Genomic DNA, 16,456 nt, shown 5'->3' with positions numbered 1-16,456 from the left:
GGGCCATTATGGGGTAGAGGAAAAATAGAAGAAATGGAGAGGAGGAAAATAGGAGATGAGGATGAGAGGGAAAGGCAGAAGGGACAGTGTAGCATGGTTTGTACTTCCTCAAAAGTGATGAAAGGATCTCCTGCTCTCAAAGGTAGCATCATTTCTCTTCCCCCCCCCCACCCTCTCATTCCCACTGAATTAACAAGTATTGACAAAGAGATGGAGAAGGACCAATGAGACTATCTCTTATAATAGTTACCATAAACATTATAACATTTGGTCTAGATCTGTCTGACTCCCAGAGATCAGGGAACCCCATGGAGGATGGCAAAATATTAGAGATAACATGTCAGTGTTATCAGTTCTAGAGAGGTCTGAATAGGTCCCAGTATGGTTACTTAACAATGGTCCTTAGAATGCTGATGAATCATTTATTCCATGAAGGAAGTAAGGAGATAAAATTATCCTTTTTCTCCAAGGTCTCATTTAGAAGTAAATTTCTCCCAATGGTTAGAGCTCTTCTAAAGTCCCTCACGGTCTAGCCAGAGGTGTCAAACTGGTGGCCTGTGGGCCATATGTGGCAGTGACACTTTTTAGTGTGCCAGAATCAGGTTAAAATGTAAATGGGAATGGAGTAATTAAAACTATAATGCAACATAGGTGATGTTAATTTGTGGTTTTCTAAGTCAAATACACAAGAGCCAAAATCTGTTTCTATTTGAGTCTGATACCTCTGGTCTAGACCTGTGCATCCAGGGACAACACAGTGGTGAGTGAATGCCTTGGAGTTGGGTAATAAACCTGTGGTCTTCCCTGTATGGAAAACCAGCAGCCATTGGCTATATATGGTAGGTCAGCCCTATCCAATGAATATCAAAGTTAGGCTTCTTCCTATCAAATAAGTACAGCCATTTAGGTTTTTCATTTAAATAATGGTGATGATGATGATGGCAATAACATTAATCCAATAAAACTCAAATGAGAAAAAAGTTAATTTCCTGGACACATAATTACTTTATTATTGAAAACAGTAGTATCACCAGGGATTCAAAGCAAAGACACTCTGAGGGGACTGATATTCAACTTAAGATCATTCTTTTCCACATCAGTTGTTTGTGACTGAAGCCAGAAGCAGATTGTTCTCTCTATATAATGTTACTCTCTTTGCCTTCCAATGCTATCTCACTAGGCTCCAATTTATGCAGGTTTTTAATGCTGATCCCACCATAGACATGATATAAAGGATAAATATAATCATTTTAACCACTGATGTATTACCATCATCTTCATCATCATTATTTAATTATTGAACACAAAAAATAAGATTTTGTTGGGTATCTTACATAGATGAGATAAGAAATTAACTGTCACGAAATATAGAGCTTTAGCACTTAAGTTTTAGAGAAGACAAGGCAATTACTATATGTGAATTTTTTTATTTGTCTTTAAAATTTGTTTTGATTATTTGTTTGAAATGAAATGATCTCCAAGCAACTGGACCAGCAGATTTGACTGATCGTGATTCTTTCCCTTAAACAAACCACTTTGCAACTAGTAAGCCATTCAACCATTTTAATTTTCTACATTGGAATCACCTTCCCAGGGAGCTGGAGTTAAGGGTCTATAAGCAGTCATTCCATAAACTATCCTGTTTTTAGGGATGAATGGGGCAAAGAACTGGTTGGTTTGATGACTTTAACTGAAAATTATCTACCCAATCCAGAGCTCCATAAGGAAATTACACTTTAGGCAAAATGCTGTATCTTTTCCCCATATATTGTTGTATATAGTCCTGGTCAGATTTAACCATATGGATAGCTCTGGCTAAAATCATTCCAGATTTCTTAGGATTTAGACTATCTACTCTAACCTTCCTCATTTTACAGATGAAGAAACTGAATCCAAGAGAGGCTAAGTGATTTGCCAAAGGTCATACATAGAATAGATGGCAGAAACCAGATTTGAACCTGGGTCCTCTGATTTTAAATCCAGAGTCCTCTCCACTGTAATATAGTACCTAAGGGTATTCATTCTGATCATAGTCCATTTGTGTTTCCAGTTATGTCCAGACTCCTTCTGGAATATTGTGCCTAATTTTGGACAGGTTATATCTGCAGTATTGCATTTCAACCACTTTTGGAGTATTATGTCAAATTCCAGCCCAATTATTGTTAGGATTATGGTATCCATTTCATCTAGTTCCATTTAATTTAATAAGTATTTATCAAGTACCAACTAGGTGTCAGAGAAGAAGGGAATAAATATTTATATAATGCCTACTATATGCCAGGTACTGTGCTAAGTGCTTTTTATAAAAATTAACTCATTTGATCTTGAAAATAACCCTGTGAGATAGGTTCTGTAATTATCCCCATTTTACCGATGAGGAAACTGAGACAGAGGTTAAGTGACTTGCCCAGGGTCACACAGCTAATTAGTGTCTGAGGTCAGATTTAAATGTAGGTCTTCCTGACTTCAGGCCCAATGCCTTAACCCCTGTACCACCAGTTCCCTCCATAATGTGCTAGGTCCTGGAAATACAAAAACAAAATAGTCCTTACACTCAAGGAACTGGCTATGAGCCATTTTTATTCTGCCTTCTCCAGGCCAAAGATCATCTCATTCCACCGACCCTGAAGTGAAATCCTATACTTCTCTGATCCTCCTCTTTTATCCAGTTTTGCTTAAACAAACTATCTGTTTGGGGTGGCTAGGTGGTGCAGTGAATAGAGCACCAGCCTTGGAGTCAGGAGGACCTGAGTTCAAATACAGCCTCAGACACTTAACACAAAAACTAGCTGTGTAACCTTGGGCAAGTCACTTAACCCCAATTGCCCTCCAAAAAACAAAACAATCTGTTTGTTTAGCTTTTCTTGCCAGCCTCAGCTTAAATTTGAATATTTAGCACTTCTGACATCTTTTATAGAACCACACCATATTCTTGTACCTGACCATGCTTCTATTTTCAGTACATAATTTTTTTTAAAATTTTGTCTAAGTTGGCTTAAGTTGTCCTATGCATCCTTATTGGTCTCTTTAGATCTCTTCTCATTCTTTTTCCTCCTCCAAGTCATTTTCCTTTGTGACTACAGAATTTCATTCATGAGGGCAACCCATCCCTATTGGGTTGACTTCCTCTCTAGTGTTTTAGTTCATAGAAGTTGTCCTATCTCTTAATTAGTCAATCGGGTTTTAAGATTTTTCATAGAATCAAAGAGATTTCAAGATCTCTCCTAAATTTTAGGGTACGTGTTACATTAGGCATTGCTTTCTTTTCCTTCTCTTTCCCAGAATTCTAATGCAAGGTAGCTATGTGTCTCTCAAGGTTGTCATCATTTTAATGCCAGGAACAAATTTTTTCCTATTGATGAAAATAAGATTAAAATTGAAGTTCCCCTCATTGATTTCATACTTTTTGAATAATGAAATCATCTTAAAGGCAAAGCAAAATAATTTGTTATTAATTATTATTTATTTTATTTATATTTATTATATTATATTTATTTTAATTTATAAAAATGAATTATTATTAATTACAATTTGTTATTAATTAATATCCCTAAAGATAAAGATTTTGTAAAGTAGTTACTCAGCTTGGGGCAGAGAGGAGACATCCAGAAGATATCTTGATAATTGAAGAACCTACTGCTATTATGTTATATCTCCATGACAAGTTTGTGGTCTATTTCTCAAACTCTTTATCTATTTCCTCTTTTTGAAAAAAATTAATTTAGTATTTTTAATTAAGAAACATTTCTTTTTCTTTCCCTCCCACCTACTCCCTCTACACACTGGTAAAACAAAACAAAACAAATCCTATAAAACAAATAAGCATTGTGAAACAAAACAAATTTTCATATTGGCCATATGCAAAAATATATGTCTCATTCTGCATAATTTAGTCTACTCCCTCTCTATCAAGTGGTATGTAACACTCTTTATCATTAGTCCTCTAGAATCATGGCTAGTCATTACATTGATAAGAGTCCCTATATATTTCAAAGTTGTTATGTTTAAAATGTTACTATTATATAAATATTTACTTGATTCTGCTTGCTTCACTTTGTATCAGTTCTTATAGGTCTTTCTGGTTTTCTCTGAGATGGTGCTCATCATTGTTTCTTATGGCACAATAGAAATCCATTAAATTCACATGTTCAGTTATTCTCTAACTGATAAGTACCCCATATATTTTCTCTTTCTGCTTTTCTGTTCCATAAAAAACTATAGTGGCAATAGCCATTCCATTTTTTACCCTTTTGATCACCACTCAAATGCTATCCACTGTGCCTATCCCACTCTGTAGATACAGGACTTCTCCATGAATACATGAAATACAATACCACTTAATATACAATGCTATTCTCCCTCTTATTCTTTTTCAATGACAAATGCACTTAAAGAGTCATATTCCCATCAGAAGAAGTGCATTAAGTCTCAGTAAGTATGGCACAGTAAAGTTAAGTAACTTTAAGTTATTTTAACAGTAAGGTTAAAATGTGCTCATAAGTAGGACCAAATGGTAGAAGACTTTGGGATCTAACCTGTGAAATGTGCACTTTATCCTTAAGATAAAAACAATTCGGTTTTCTGAAAAGGCCACGCAGAAGCAAAGCTCCTGTGCTCAAGGGAGGGTTCATCATTTGAGGTTTTCTCAAGTTCAAAATTCTCCAGCCTTAAAGAACTTATTTATAAGCCTTTTTGCACAGTGCTGGCACATTGGTAGGTGATTAATAAATGCATATTCCCTCCTTTAGTGAAATGAAACATATATTTCTTTTAAAACTAAGAAATAGGGGCGGCTAGGTGGTACAGTGAATAGAGCACCGGCCCTGGAATCAGGAGGACCTGAGTTCAAATCTGTCCTCAGACACTTAACACCAAAATACTAGCTGTGTGACCTTGGACAAGTCACTTAACTTTAATTGCCCTACTTTCCCCCTCCAAAAAAAAAAGAGAAAAAACGAAGAAATGCAAACCCAGGGAACTCTTTTGTTGACTTTTGAAATCAGGAAATTTTTTTTTGCCTTTTTGGAGGGAGGAAGGCAGGGCAAATGAGTATAAATGACTTGCCCAAGGTCATACAGTAAGTAAGTGTTAAGTGTCTGAGCTCAAATTTGAACTCAGGTCCTCCTGATTCCAGGGCTGATGCACTAATCACTGTACCACCTAGATGCCCCTAAATCAGAAAATTTTTACCTAGGGTATATATCTCTGAGTTCTGTGGCAGCTGAAGTACATATCCTCCTCACTTCTCACTTCTGGCTTTAATAGGTCATATTTTCAAGTTTGTACAGATGAGACACCCCACCGCTCTATGTTCTCAAGAGCCCCAATATAACAGAAGTTCTTATGCTTTGAACATCATGTGTAGACTTTGGAGGAGTCTCTTTGATAACGCTGGACCCCAATAGACAGCAAACATCAGTATTCTCATAGTAACATATCCCTGACCTCTCCCCATGCCTAAGACATCTACAGATAGTCATAGGTCATGGCTATGGCAGCATGGCTCAGTGGATGGAGTCTTGAAGTCAGGAAGAACTGGGTCCTAATCCTACCTCTGTCACATACTGGCTGTGTGGCCCTAAGCAAGTCTCTTAATTTCTTAGTGCTCTAGGCAACTCTCTGAGATGATGTTACAAAGAAAGTGCCTACCTGCATAGAGAGAGGAAGTTTCCTCACCTGGGAGTTCCTTAATACCAATGAAGCCACAGATTTAGTCCCTATGCTTATCAATATGGTGCTTTATTGAAGACATTCTATAAGGTATTTCAGAGTCAGAGATATGGACTTGACACCGGAAAATCTGGATTTGAATCCCCCCTCAGATACTACTAACTATAACTTTAGACAAATTACTTAACCTCATCTACAAAATGGAGTTAATGAAAGCATCTGTCTCCTAATATTGTTGAAAATAGAATATTTGTAAAATGCTCTGTAAAGTGTTATATAAATTTTCATTAGGCAGCTAGATGGCCCAGTGGATAGAGTGCTGGGTCCAGAGTCAGGAAGACCGGAGATCAAATCCAGCCCCAGAGCTGACTGTGTGACTCTCACCAAGTCACTTAACTTTTATCTGCCTCACTTTCCCTCTATTTAAAATGTAAATAATAATACCATTACCTGCCAGGGTTGGAGCAAGGATAAAATGAGAAAATATTCCTAAAATACTTCACAAACCTTGAAGCATTGTATAAATGCTAATTACTATGGACATACCTTCAGATTGCAAAAACCAGTTCCCTTTCCAAGTTCCCCTGTTGCTTGTCAGCAAGCTAAACAATTCACCTTTTATCTAATAGAATGTAAACTACTTGAGGCTAGGACTATTTCCTCGATATAGTGATAGGGGTCTTCATATGCCGATCTATGACAATGCCTGGCCCAGATTAGAAACTTAATAAATGCGTGTCAAATTGAATTGGATTGAGCTGAATATCCTGAATCTGATGGCTTACTTTCCAAGTGACCTTGGGCAAGTCATTTAACCTTGTGAGATCTCAGTTTTCTCATTCAGTAATATGAGAGAATTGGATGAGGTGCCCTCTGAGATCCCTTTTAGTTCTTGAACTATGATTCTGCCATTTATTATCCTATGAGCTTATGACTTTGCCTTGCTGCTCCCTGGGTAGTGAGGGTTAGCCCACAGAAAATTGCATTGCCTATCTGGGAAAAAGAAAAAAAAAGAAGATTCTGGAAGCTAGGAAAAGAACTGGTGGCTTAATACTGGTTGGCATGCCCAAAATACAAAAGCTGTTGGGATTTGTTCCAAAAAGACCCACACTCACTATGGAAGGAGGTTAGTTCACTCTGCTCCCAATTTCATTGGCCTGACCGCTTACGGCCGACTTAACCCAAACATGCTAAAAGTGGATAATAGTAACACCTTCTAATGAAGAAAAATGATTCAATTTCATGCTGGTTTGTTGTAATAACTTCTTTACCATTTCCCCTCATTACTCTCCACTCGATGCTGATCACGGCAGATTTTGTTTGATGCCCTGTGCCCACTTCTGAACTTAGGTGATTTGTGTACCTTGTGAAATGTAAGTGAGTCTGACAGGATTCCCTTTCAGACACACCTGAGCTATCTAGCTGTTGTTACAGGAGACAGGGTCATGAGATTGACAATATTGGCACGGGTTTCATACTAGGTGAAAGGGTTTGGAACCAGTCAATTAGGATTAGAATCAGCTCTTCTGTGGGCTTCTATAAAAGGATTAGAGAACAAGTGTGAGCCAGAAATGACTGTGTCAAGGAATAAATTGATGATAATATGAATTAGAAAGAAAAAAATGACAGAAGAAAGGACAAGTTTATTTTAGATGGGAGTATAATGGTGGAGAGAAAGATCGAATGTGTTATGATGTGATGTTTTCATTTTTCACGTTAAATAATAGGCTTTTTAAAAAATTTTCACCACAGAAATGTGAATTAGAAAAAAAAAAACTCCAGCACTTTAGATTATATGGTTGCTAGCCAGATTCTGAGACATTAGGATTTGATGGTTGAAAGGTATAAGAGGTGAGGCTTGCAAGAAATGGAAGAGGAGGAAGGAGGGAGAAGATTAAATCAGAAGGGTTCTGTGTAGGTTCACTTTGATTTTCTTTTTCTTTTTAATTAATCTAATTTTTTCATTTAGTAAAATTGTTTCTTTTTTCCTCCCATCCCACTAGTACAATAAAGACAAAACCCTTGTAACATATGCATAGTCAAGCAAAAACAAAAAGCCACATTGTTCACATCTTATAAAATCTATTTCTCAATCTGTACCCTGAATTTACTGTCTCTCTGTCAGGAGGTGGGTGGTGAGCTTCCCCATGAGTCCCCTGGGATCATGGTTGGTCATTGAATTAATCAGAATTCTTAGGTCATTTCATGATATTTGTCTTCATAGCACTGTTGGTATTTTGTAAATTGTTCTCCTAATTCTGCTCTCTTCATTACTCATCAGTTTCTAGATTTCATGAAGCCATATCTCTCTCTCTCTCTCTCTCTCTCTCTCTCTCTCTCTCTCTCTCTTGCTTTTTGGAGGGGGGAAGGCAGGGCAATTGGGGTTAAGTGACTTACCCAAGGTCACATGGCTAGTAAGTGTTAAGTGTCTGAGTCTGGATTCGAACTCAGGTCCTCCTGACTCCAGAGCTGGTGCTCTATTCACTGCACCACCTAGCCACCCCCGCAACCATCTTTTAAAGGCAACTGGGTGGCGGAGTAGATAAAGCGCTGACCCTGGAGTCAGGAAGAACCCGGTTCAAACCCTGCCTCAGATACCAATAGTGTGACCCTGGGCAATTACTTAACCTCTGCCTGTCTTCCTTTCTTCAGCTGTAAAAGGGGATAATGATAGCACACATTTCCCCAGTAGTGAAAATCAAGTGAGTTATTTGTAAAGCGGTTAGCACACAGTGGGTCCTTAATAAATGCTTGTTTCCTGTCTTCTTTCATCATTTGTAATGGAATACTTTGTCCTTCTTTGGTGTCTGAGTGTCATTTGCTTTTTCATTCAGAACAATATTGAAGTCCCTACTTTTTTTTTTTCACTTGGAATCCTTATTATGCTTTCTTTTGTTGTTTAAATCTTCATCCCCTTCATAGAGGTTTGAGGCAATCTGGCTAGTGGATAGAATGGACTCCTAGGAGTCAGGAGGTCGTGGGTTTAAATTCTACCTCTTTCATTTAATAGCCACACTACCTGGGCAAATCATTCATCTACTTCCATCCTCAGTTTCCCCATCTGTAAAATAGATATAACAATACCTGTAGTACATACTTCATAGAATTGTTGTGAAACTCACACGAGGCAATGTATACAGAGCACTTGGCCAACCTTAAAGCATCATACTGATGTTGTCTATTATGTGGCTGAATCACAGAATCATAGATTCAGATATGGGAAGGACTTTAGGGCATATCTGGCTCAACTCTCATTCTACTCCTTATGAAACTGATGCCAAGAGGGGCAGCTAGGTGGTGCAGTGAATAGAGTACCAGCCCTGGAGTCAGGAGGACCTGAGTTCAAATTCAAACTCAGACACTTAACACAAAATTATCTGTGTGACCTTGGGCAAGTCACAACCCCCAAAAAGCAAAAAAAAAGAAACTGATGCCAAGAGAAATAAGGTGACTTGCCTAATGTCACCCATTTAGTAATTGGCAGAGCCAGGATTTGAAGCCAGGCCTTCTAACTCCAAAGCCAGTGTTGTTTTTGCTATCCCATGTCCCCTCCCATTCCACCTGCCCGTTGTGTTTTAGTGTAATCTCCCAATATGGGCACATGGGCACCTCTTAGTTATTGCTAGATGGTGATGGTGGTGGTGATGCTATCATTAAAAAATGAAGGCATCTATAGGAGGGTAAAAACATTAGTCATCTCTGAGCTGGGATATTGGAACAGGGTTAAAATGATTGAAGGAGGTCACTAGGAAATGTCAGTCTCCAAGGTTGTGTTTACAACATCTACACTCAGTTGAAACGAAAAAAAAAAAAGAATCTCAGGAGTAGATGGGATTAGAATCCATGCAGAGTCTCCATTCTGTTATCACCCTGCCTTGTGAACATCCCTGATGGGTAATGAGATAATAGTCAGACTGCACAGCATATTAGCTCCCTCTCTTCCTGTTAAAGTTCAGTGTTCTAGCCTGTGAAATTTGTCTTTAATTTTGATTTATCTATAGCATTTTTACCCAAAGGGTGCATGTGTATGTGAGTGTGTGTGTGTGTGTTGGGGGTTGAGACTAGAAGATTGAACCTAAGGGGGCTATAGGCCAACCTTAAAGGATGTGTGATTAACCAATCAGAGGGTAGGAATTTAGGTTTCACTAAATAAATTAAATTAAATAAATAAAATTAATAAACTGACTAAAATAGGCAGTTGGATGGTTTGTCTCCAACACAACCATATCCACTTATATCTCCCAACATTTCCCATTTCTGATTGGGCAGTGGTACTCATAGTAGCAGCTCTCCAAGTACTATTGAGAAAACCCCGCTGGCCTTTCTTCACCCAACCTGCATATGTTCTCTCCCCCAAATCACCTCATGGCCATCGCAGATGCCCCTCAGTGTATGGGCTCTGAGTGACACCCTCACCTTCTCATTTTGGTTGGGAGAGAGTGAGTCTTACACAATGAGAAGGTATCATTGGACTGTGGTTTGCACAGCAGATTTCATTACATTATCTTCCCCCCAAAATCCATCCCTTTAACAAACTTCCCTGTTTCTGGTGAAGGTACCACCATCTTAGTCAGCCATATTCATACCTATGTTTTCATCATTGATCCTTACTCTCCCTTCACATACTCAATCAGCTGCCAAATCTTGTTTCTACTTCCATGATGCTTCATACTTATTCCCTTCCTCTAATTACATCAATACTGCCCTTGTTCAGGCCCTTATCACTTCTTAGCTGAACTATTATAATAGCCTTTTTTTGGTGGGGGGAAGGCAAAGTTAAGTGACTTGCCCAGGGTCACACAGCTGCTAAGTGTCTGAGGCTGGATTTGAACTCAGGTTCTCTTGACTCCAGGGCTGGCAATAGCCTTTTAACTTTTCTGCCTCAAATGTCTACTTATGCCATTTCATCCTCCACTTAGCTGACAAAGTAATTTGTGTAAAGTGCAGGTCTGATCATGTCACTTCACTACCCAATAAACTTGAGTATCTCCTTATAAATACTAGGATCAAATATTAGTCCTTTTTATCTTATTTTTAAATTTCTATGTTTTGTATAAGTTTTATATTACTGGCATAGCAGTACACTCTGCTCTTAATTAAGTTTATAAATTTTTAAATTAAATATATGTTTAATTTATAAATGAGGAAATATACATTTATTGGGGTTGGAGTTAAATATTTAAAATGATATTTTATTGATGGAGTATGTAATCAAAAAATTGTGGAGACCACTGGTCTGTAGTACAAACTGACTACATGTAGGATTTTTAATTTATTCTCATCACCAAATTACATTTGACCTACTAATCTAGCCTGCTGAGATGTTTTTAGATCTAGATTCTGTCACCTAAAATACTGACTATCATTTCTAGATTTTTGTAAGAGTTGCAGATTTTATAATCATATCATGTATGCTTTTATATAAGTCACTGATTTTTTTTTAAATGGTGACTAGAATAAGACAAAGGGCAGAGTCCTGTGGCCTTGTAATAGAACCTCCCCAGAGGCTGACACTGATCCACCAATCAATACTTGGGCTTTGCTCTTTCAAACAACTAGTTCCAATCTTTCAGTGGTATCAATCTTTGTTAGGAGAAATTCACTCAACATCTCTCCACCATTCAAAAGTATATCATGTAAAACCAAAATAAAATTTGGGTAGTTCTATTTCTTCTTTCTCTTTGCTATCTAGTGACATCCATTCTTTAATTTTCTTATCCCTGACATAGACTGAAAATTCCTTTTTCTTGTCCTTCATAAATCATACAGCATGCCTTGTTTGGGGCTTGAGCATTTTTAACATTTTTCTTACACAGAGCTGTAACTAAGGTGGAGTGACTGGAGCTTTTACCAGCGTGCTGAAGTTTATAGGTCATTGACATTACTTATACTCCTTCTGAAGCATAGAAACCAATTGTGTTTAGTTTATAGCCAACAAAAATAATTAGTTGAAACTGGAAGCCCCCAGATAAAAGAATTCTTCCTTTTGGAAGTCAAACTCTAGGTGACCTTTACAACAAACTGGTCCCACCCTCTCTTTCTCCTTATCTGTTCTGGACATTAACCTCCCTAGTAGTGGCCTCATGGTGTCTGATGGTCTCTGTGTCTTCCCCATGAAGTCTTGTATCTCTGTTTCTCCTCCACTCAGTCAAATTTGTGTTTAACAGTTAATAAAAAGTCATAATTTCTGCCCCTTGCTCTAGATACATTTTGCAGTTTGTCCTGGGTGCCAAAATTGCTAGGACCAACTCTGTTCTTATATGACCATGACATCCCTTTCCATTTGTCTTCAACTCCCTACCTCTGCTTCTGTCTCTTTGTTGGTTGATGAATTGCCTCCGCTTCTATGTCCATCTCTTTAAACACCTTCACCCTTTCTTTTTCACCAGAATTGTCTGTTTGTATATACAGAATTTTATCCATGCACACATTGTATCTCCTTAGTAGGATGTAAGGTCCTTGACAGCAGGATTGTTTAATTTGAGTCTTTGACTTCCTTCTACCTAGCCTAGGCCCCTGAACATAGTAGGCACTTGAAAATGTTTGTTGAATTGATTTTAATATTTTCCTTGAGAGTACCCCCATCCCTCATGAACTTGAACTAGAATGTTAGACAGTGACATCCTTTTATTGCACTGAAATCTAGGATGTGTCAGACTACTGTACACCAGGGGTCCCTTCCTTCTCTATCACAAGCTCTGAGATCACTTGGGTCACTTCTTCCCACAGTTCCTGTCATTTCCACTTTTGCAATTATTTCTTCTTTTCTGGTCAGAATCAGACCTAGAAAAACATCTGTTTTTGTTGCTTCATCTGTCTTTAAAAGACAAAGGTGCCTGTCTATGGTCTCCTCTCTCTGTGTCTCTGTCTCTGTCTCTCTCAATAAATAGATGTATGTACAAATATACACATTTATATTTATATATTATATATATGTCACCCATTCATCCATGCATTCATTTAATAAGGATGTAGGATTTACAGCTGGATGGGACATTAGAGGTTACCTAGTTCAACCATCTCATTTTACAGGTGAGGAAACTGAGGCCAAGTGACTTACCCAGGGTCACACAAGTTAGTAAGTGACAGATCTGGAAGTTGAACCAAAGTCCTCAGACTCTAAACACACTATGCTACACACTCCCAGTTGCCATGTTCCTTAAGCCAAACAAATGAGATTTACCTTTGATATTTTATTCAGCATAGAAAATTTTCACTTGAAACCCAGATCACTATATCCATTTACAGATAGTGCAAATCCTTTATTGTTGTCATCACTATTTTCATGATCATTATCATCAGGTGATAAAGGTAGTTTCTTGTCTAATATTATAGTAGAGAGAAAGAGAAAAGCACCCCGAGATGCCTTAGGCCTCTTGGATTGGATTGACCTTTTGGGCTGTACAGAAAGAGAGGTTTATGGAATTATTATTATCATTTTAATGCTTTACACTATGCTTTTGCACATAGCAGGTGTGAAATAAAGCTGATTGAGTTAGTACCTCCAAATGATAATGACAATTGAAAAAAATTTCTGTAATCATTCAAATCCAATATTGATAGCCCAAATAAAACCAAGCTGGTTTATGGGTCAAGAAGGTAAAACTAGTAATAAATTTAAAATATTCCAGAAGAATCTTCATTTCTTCACCTCTATGGATACCAATCTCTGAATGCCCTAGCAGACAGTTACATTAGTTTCTGTGCCCAAAGATAGCATTACCCATTGGTCAAAGATATACCCAGTAGCCAATCTTCTAATGATGAGTCTTTGGAAACTTATGCAGGTTCATGATAGAATCACAGATTTAGAATTGTGAGGTACCTTAGAGAATATCCAGATCAACCCCCTCATTTTATAGATGAGGAACCTAAGATTCATAGAGGTTAAATGACTTGCCCAAGGTTACACCACTATAGCAGTAAGTGGTAGAGATGGGATGCAAACATTGGTCCTCAGACTCCATATTAAGAACTTTTCCCATTTTCCCGCATTTGCTTGATAGACTTAGTCTGTTTCTGGGCCTATACTAGGCCTTTCTAGCTTGGTGGCATCTACCAGAGTCTGCAATCTGTTGGCAAAGCTTTTGACAATCCAGGTTTGCCTCCATGTCATGATAGAACACCAGAGTGGGACATTAGTGGAGGAAACCAAAATTAACATCAGTAAATCAATTTTTAAATTGCTTTTAGTTCAGTGAAGGAAAAAAAAGTAACCTAGGATTCCAAAGAAACAAAGCCAATACTGTAGTGAATGAAATCATTGAATTAAGAGGCTTAAGATTACTACCCTCAGTGGAGTATTCTGTGATAGGAGATAGCTTTGCAATGTGTATGTTGATGGATAAGCTCATCTGGTTAGTGTTTGATTTACTGCCTGTGGAATTAAGTGAACTGATGGTTGAGTCTAGCTAATGCACTGTGGTTCACAGAATGAAATTCAATTTAAGACAGGTTGCTTGCTTTTGACTTCATCCAAAGGGTATTAGTTACAGAGGTAACAAAAGGGCCTCAGGTTTTATCCTAAAGGTCCACCATCATAGACTCCCAGGATAGCACTATGGTGAAGTTCCAGTGAATGTATAAAATTTGACCTTCTTTATAAAACCTTTGTCTGTTGCTGCTAAATTGGGTGTCTGAGTGTGAATGGAGGAATATGGAAGGCAGTGAAGTATACTATAAAAGATCTTGAGCAAGCATCAGAAAAAAAGGAAGAAAAAAGGAAGGAATGGAGGGAGGGAGGGAGGGAGGAAGGAAGGAAGGAAGGAAGGAAGAGAGGAAGGAAGGAAGGAAGGAAGGAAGGAAGGAGGGAAGAAATAATCATTTATTGAGTACCTACTATGTGCTAGGCATTCTTCTAAATGCTTAAAAAATTTTGTCTCATTTTATCCTCATAACGATTCTGGGAAGCAGGTGTTATTATTATCCCCATTTTTACAGTTGAGGAAACTAAGGCACACTTAGGTTAAGTGACATCCCCAAGGTCACATAGGTAGAGTCTGAGGCTGGATTCAAATTCAGGACTTCCTAACTCCAGGTCCAGCATCTATACCATCCACTATACTACCTAGCTGCCTATTTGCTAGTCATGTGACCTTAGCAAGGTGTTTCATCTTTGAGCCTCAGTTTCTCCTCAGTAAAACAAGGAGGTTGGAACAGATGATGTCCCAGATCTCCTCAAAGTTGAATATTCTCTAGCTCTAGGCAGGAAAACCCAACTCTTGTGCCAGATTCATAAGGTTATTTAAGGCCATGTAACCCTCTATCTGATTTCCCGCAAATTAGATCATTGTCCCCAGCATGTAAAACAGATATTCAGACTCCCTGATTTCATAGACAAAGAGAAATAGAGAGTGGAGCAATTCATTTGGTACTCTGATTCATGTAGGCCAAGAATGTCAAAAACAAGTAGAAATGAGGGCCATCAATCCCTGGCCGCATGTTGACTTAGTTTCAAAAGCAATGTTATCGATGTTTTACTGTATTTTTATTTATTTTGTTAAATATGTTCCAATTACACTTTATTCCAGTTCAGACCACACTGCAGAGCCTAGCTTGATATCTCCAGTGTAGACAGTCAACGTGAAAAATTAATTCCTTTAGAGATATATTTTGTGTTTTCAGTGACCTGGAAAATCCCTTCCTGATCATGTAGGAATCATCTCCACTTCTGAGATTCAGTTAGAAAGCAAATAACTCACATCGTAACAAGTTTCATGCCTTCAACAAGCATGTATTAATCACCTACTGTGTACCAGGTTGAGTGCCACATATTAGGACTACAAAGACAAATATGAAACAACCCTTACATTCTAGGAGCTGATTGTTTATCAGAGTGAAATGTGTTAATAATATATATTAATAAATTCTATTAAAAAGCACCTTGACTGGGGGCGGCCAGGTAGCACAGCGAGTGAGAGCACCAGCTCCAGTGTTGAGAAGACCTGGAGATCGAATCCCAGGCTCAGACACTTAGCACCCACCCAGAAACACCTGGCCGTGTAACTTTGAGCAAGTTACTTAACCCCAATTGCTTAGGGGCGGCCAGGTGGCTCAGCAAGTAAGAGCACCGGCTCCAGTGTCGGGATGACCTGGATCAAATCCGGGCTCAGATACTCAGCACCACACCCCAAAATAATAACTGGTCGTGTAAGCTTGAGCAAGTTACTTAACCCTGATTGCTTAAAAAAAAAAAAAGCACCTTGACAACCTTAAAGCATCATGTTAAAGTGAGCTGTTCTTATTATTTTACAGATAAGGAAACTGGAGCTTAGCAAGCTTGTAACTTATCCAAGGTTACATGGCTGGTTAATGACAAAGGCAGGACCCCTGCCTCCTAGTCCAGTCATACTTTCACCACTGGGAAAGTACTTGTCTTTGTCACTTGGTGCTGTTTTCCTACCACAGATCCCTAGCCAGGGTCAGGAAAGACATGTGTTGCCACTTTTTGCACTACTGGTCCTCATGGCCCTCTTTTCTCTTCCAGGTTCCCCTTACTATTATAGTGCGGCTGCCAGAGGAGCAGCTCCACCTGCGGCTGCCACCGCCTATGACCGCCACTGACCCCAGGAGTGAAGAAATCCAAGCACTTACTACACATATCATTCGGGACTATGGCATCTGAATCACTGAGACATATCCATGCCAACCAGACTGCACAAGCAAGGACAAGAGAATAACCAATAAGATTCCACAGACTCCACCAAATGTTAATCTTTACAAGGGGCAAACTGATGTGGGGTTGGTGGGGTTTTTTTTTCCTCTCTCTTGCTTTCTTGCTTCCTCC

At 38.5% G+C, this 16,456-nt stretch overlaps 1 protein-coding gene across 1 annotated transcript in view; it reads left to right on the top strand.

Moving 5' to 3' along the window:
* PAX5 (paired box 5) overlaps nucleotides 1-16,233 on the top strand; it is a 341,577-nt gene extending 325,344 nt beyond the window's left edge. Inside the window, exon 10 of the mRNA XM_069085433.1 lies at nucleotides 16,157-16,233. Coding sequence (XP_068941534.1) covers nucleotides 16,157-16,233 — 77 coding nt within the window. The remainder of the gene's footprint in view (nucleotides 1-16,156) is intronic.
* Nucleotides 16,234-16,456: the final 223 nt, after the last annotated feature.

This window comes from Petaurus breviceps, unplaced genomic scaffold (assembly GCF_028583685.1).
Source record: "Petaurus breviceps papuanus isolate PSGF00001 unplaced genomic scaffold, PetGlider_PUasm1.0 175, whole genome shotgun sequence".
In the NCBI taxonomy this organism is placed as follows: Eukaryota; Metazoa; Chordata; class Mammalia; order Diprotodontia; family Petauridae; genus Petaurus; species Petaurus breviceps.
Note: the sequence above shows the minus strand (reverse complement) of the source record. Positions and strands in the feature narration are given on the sequence as shown.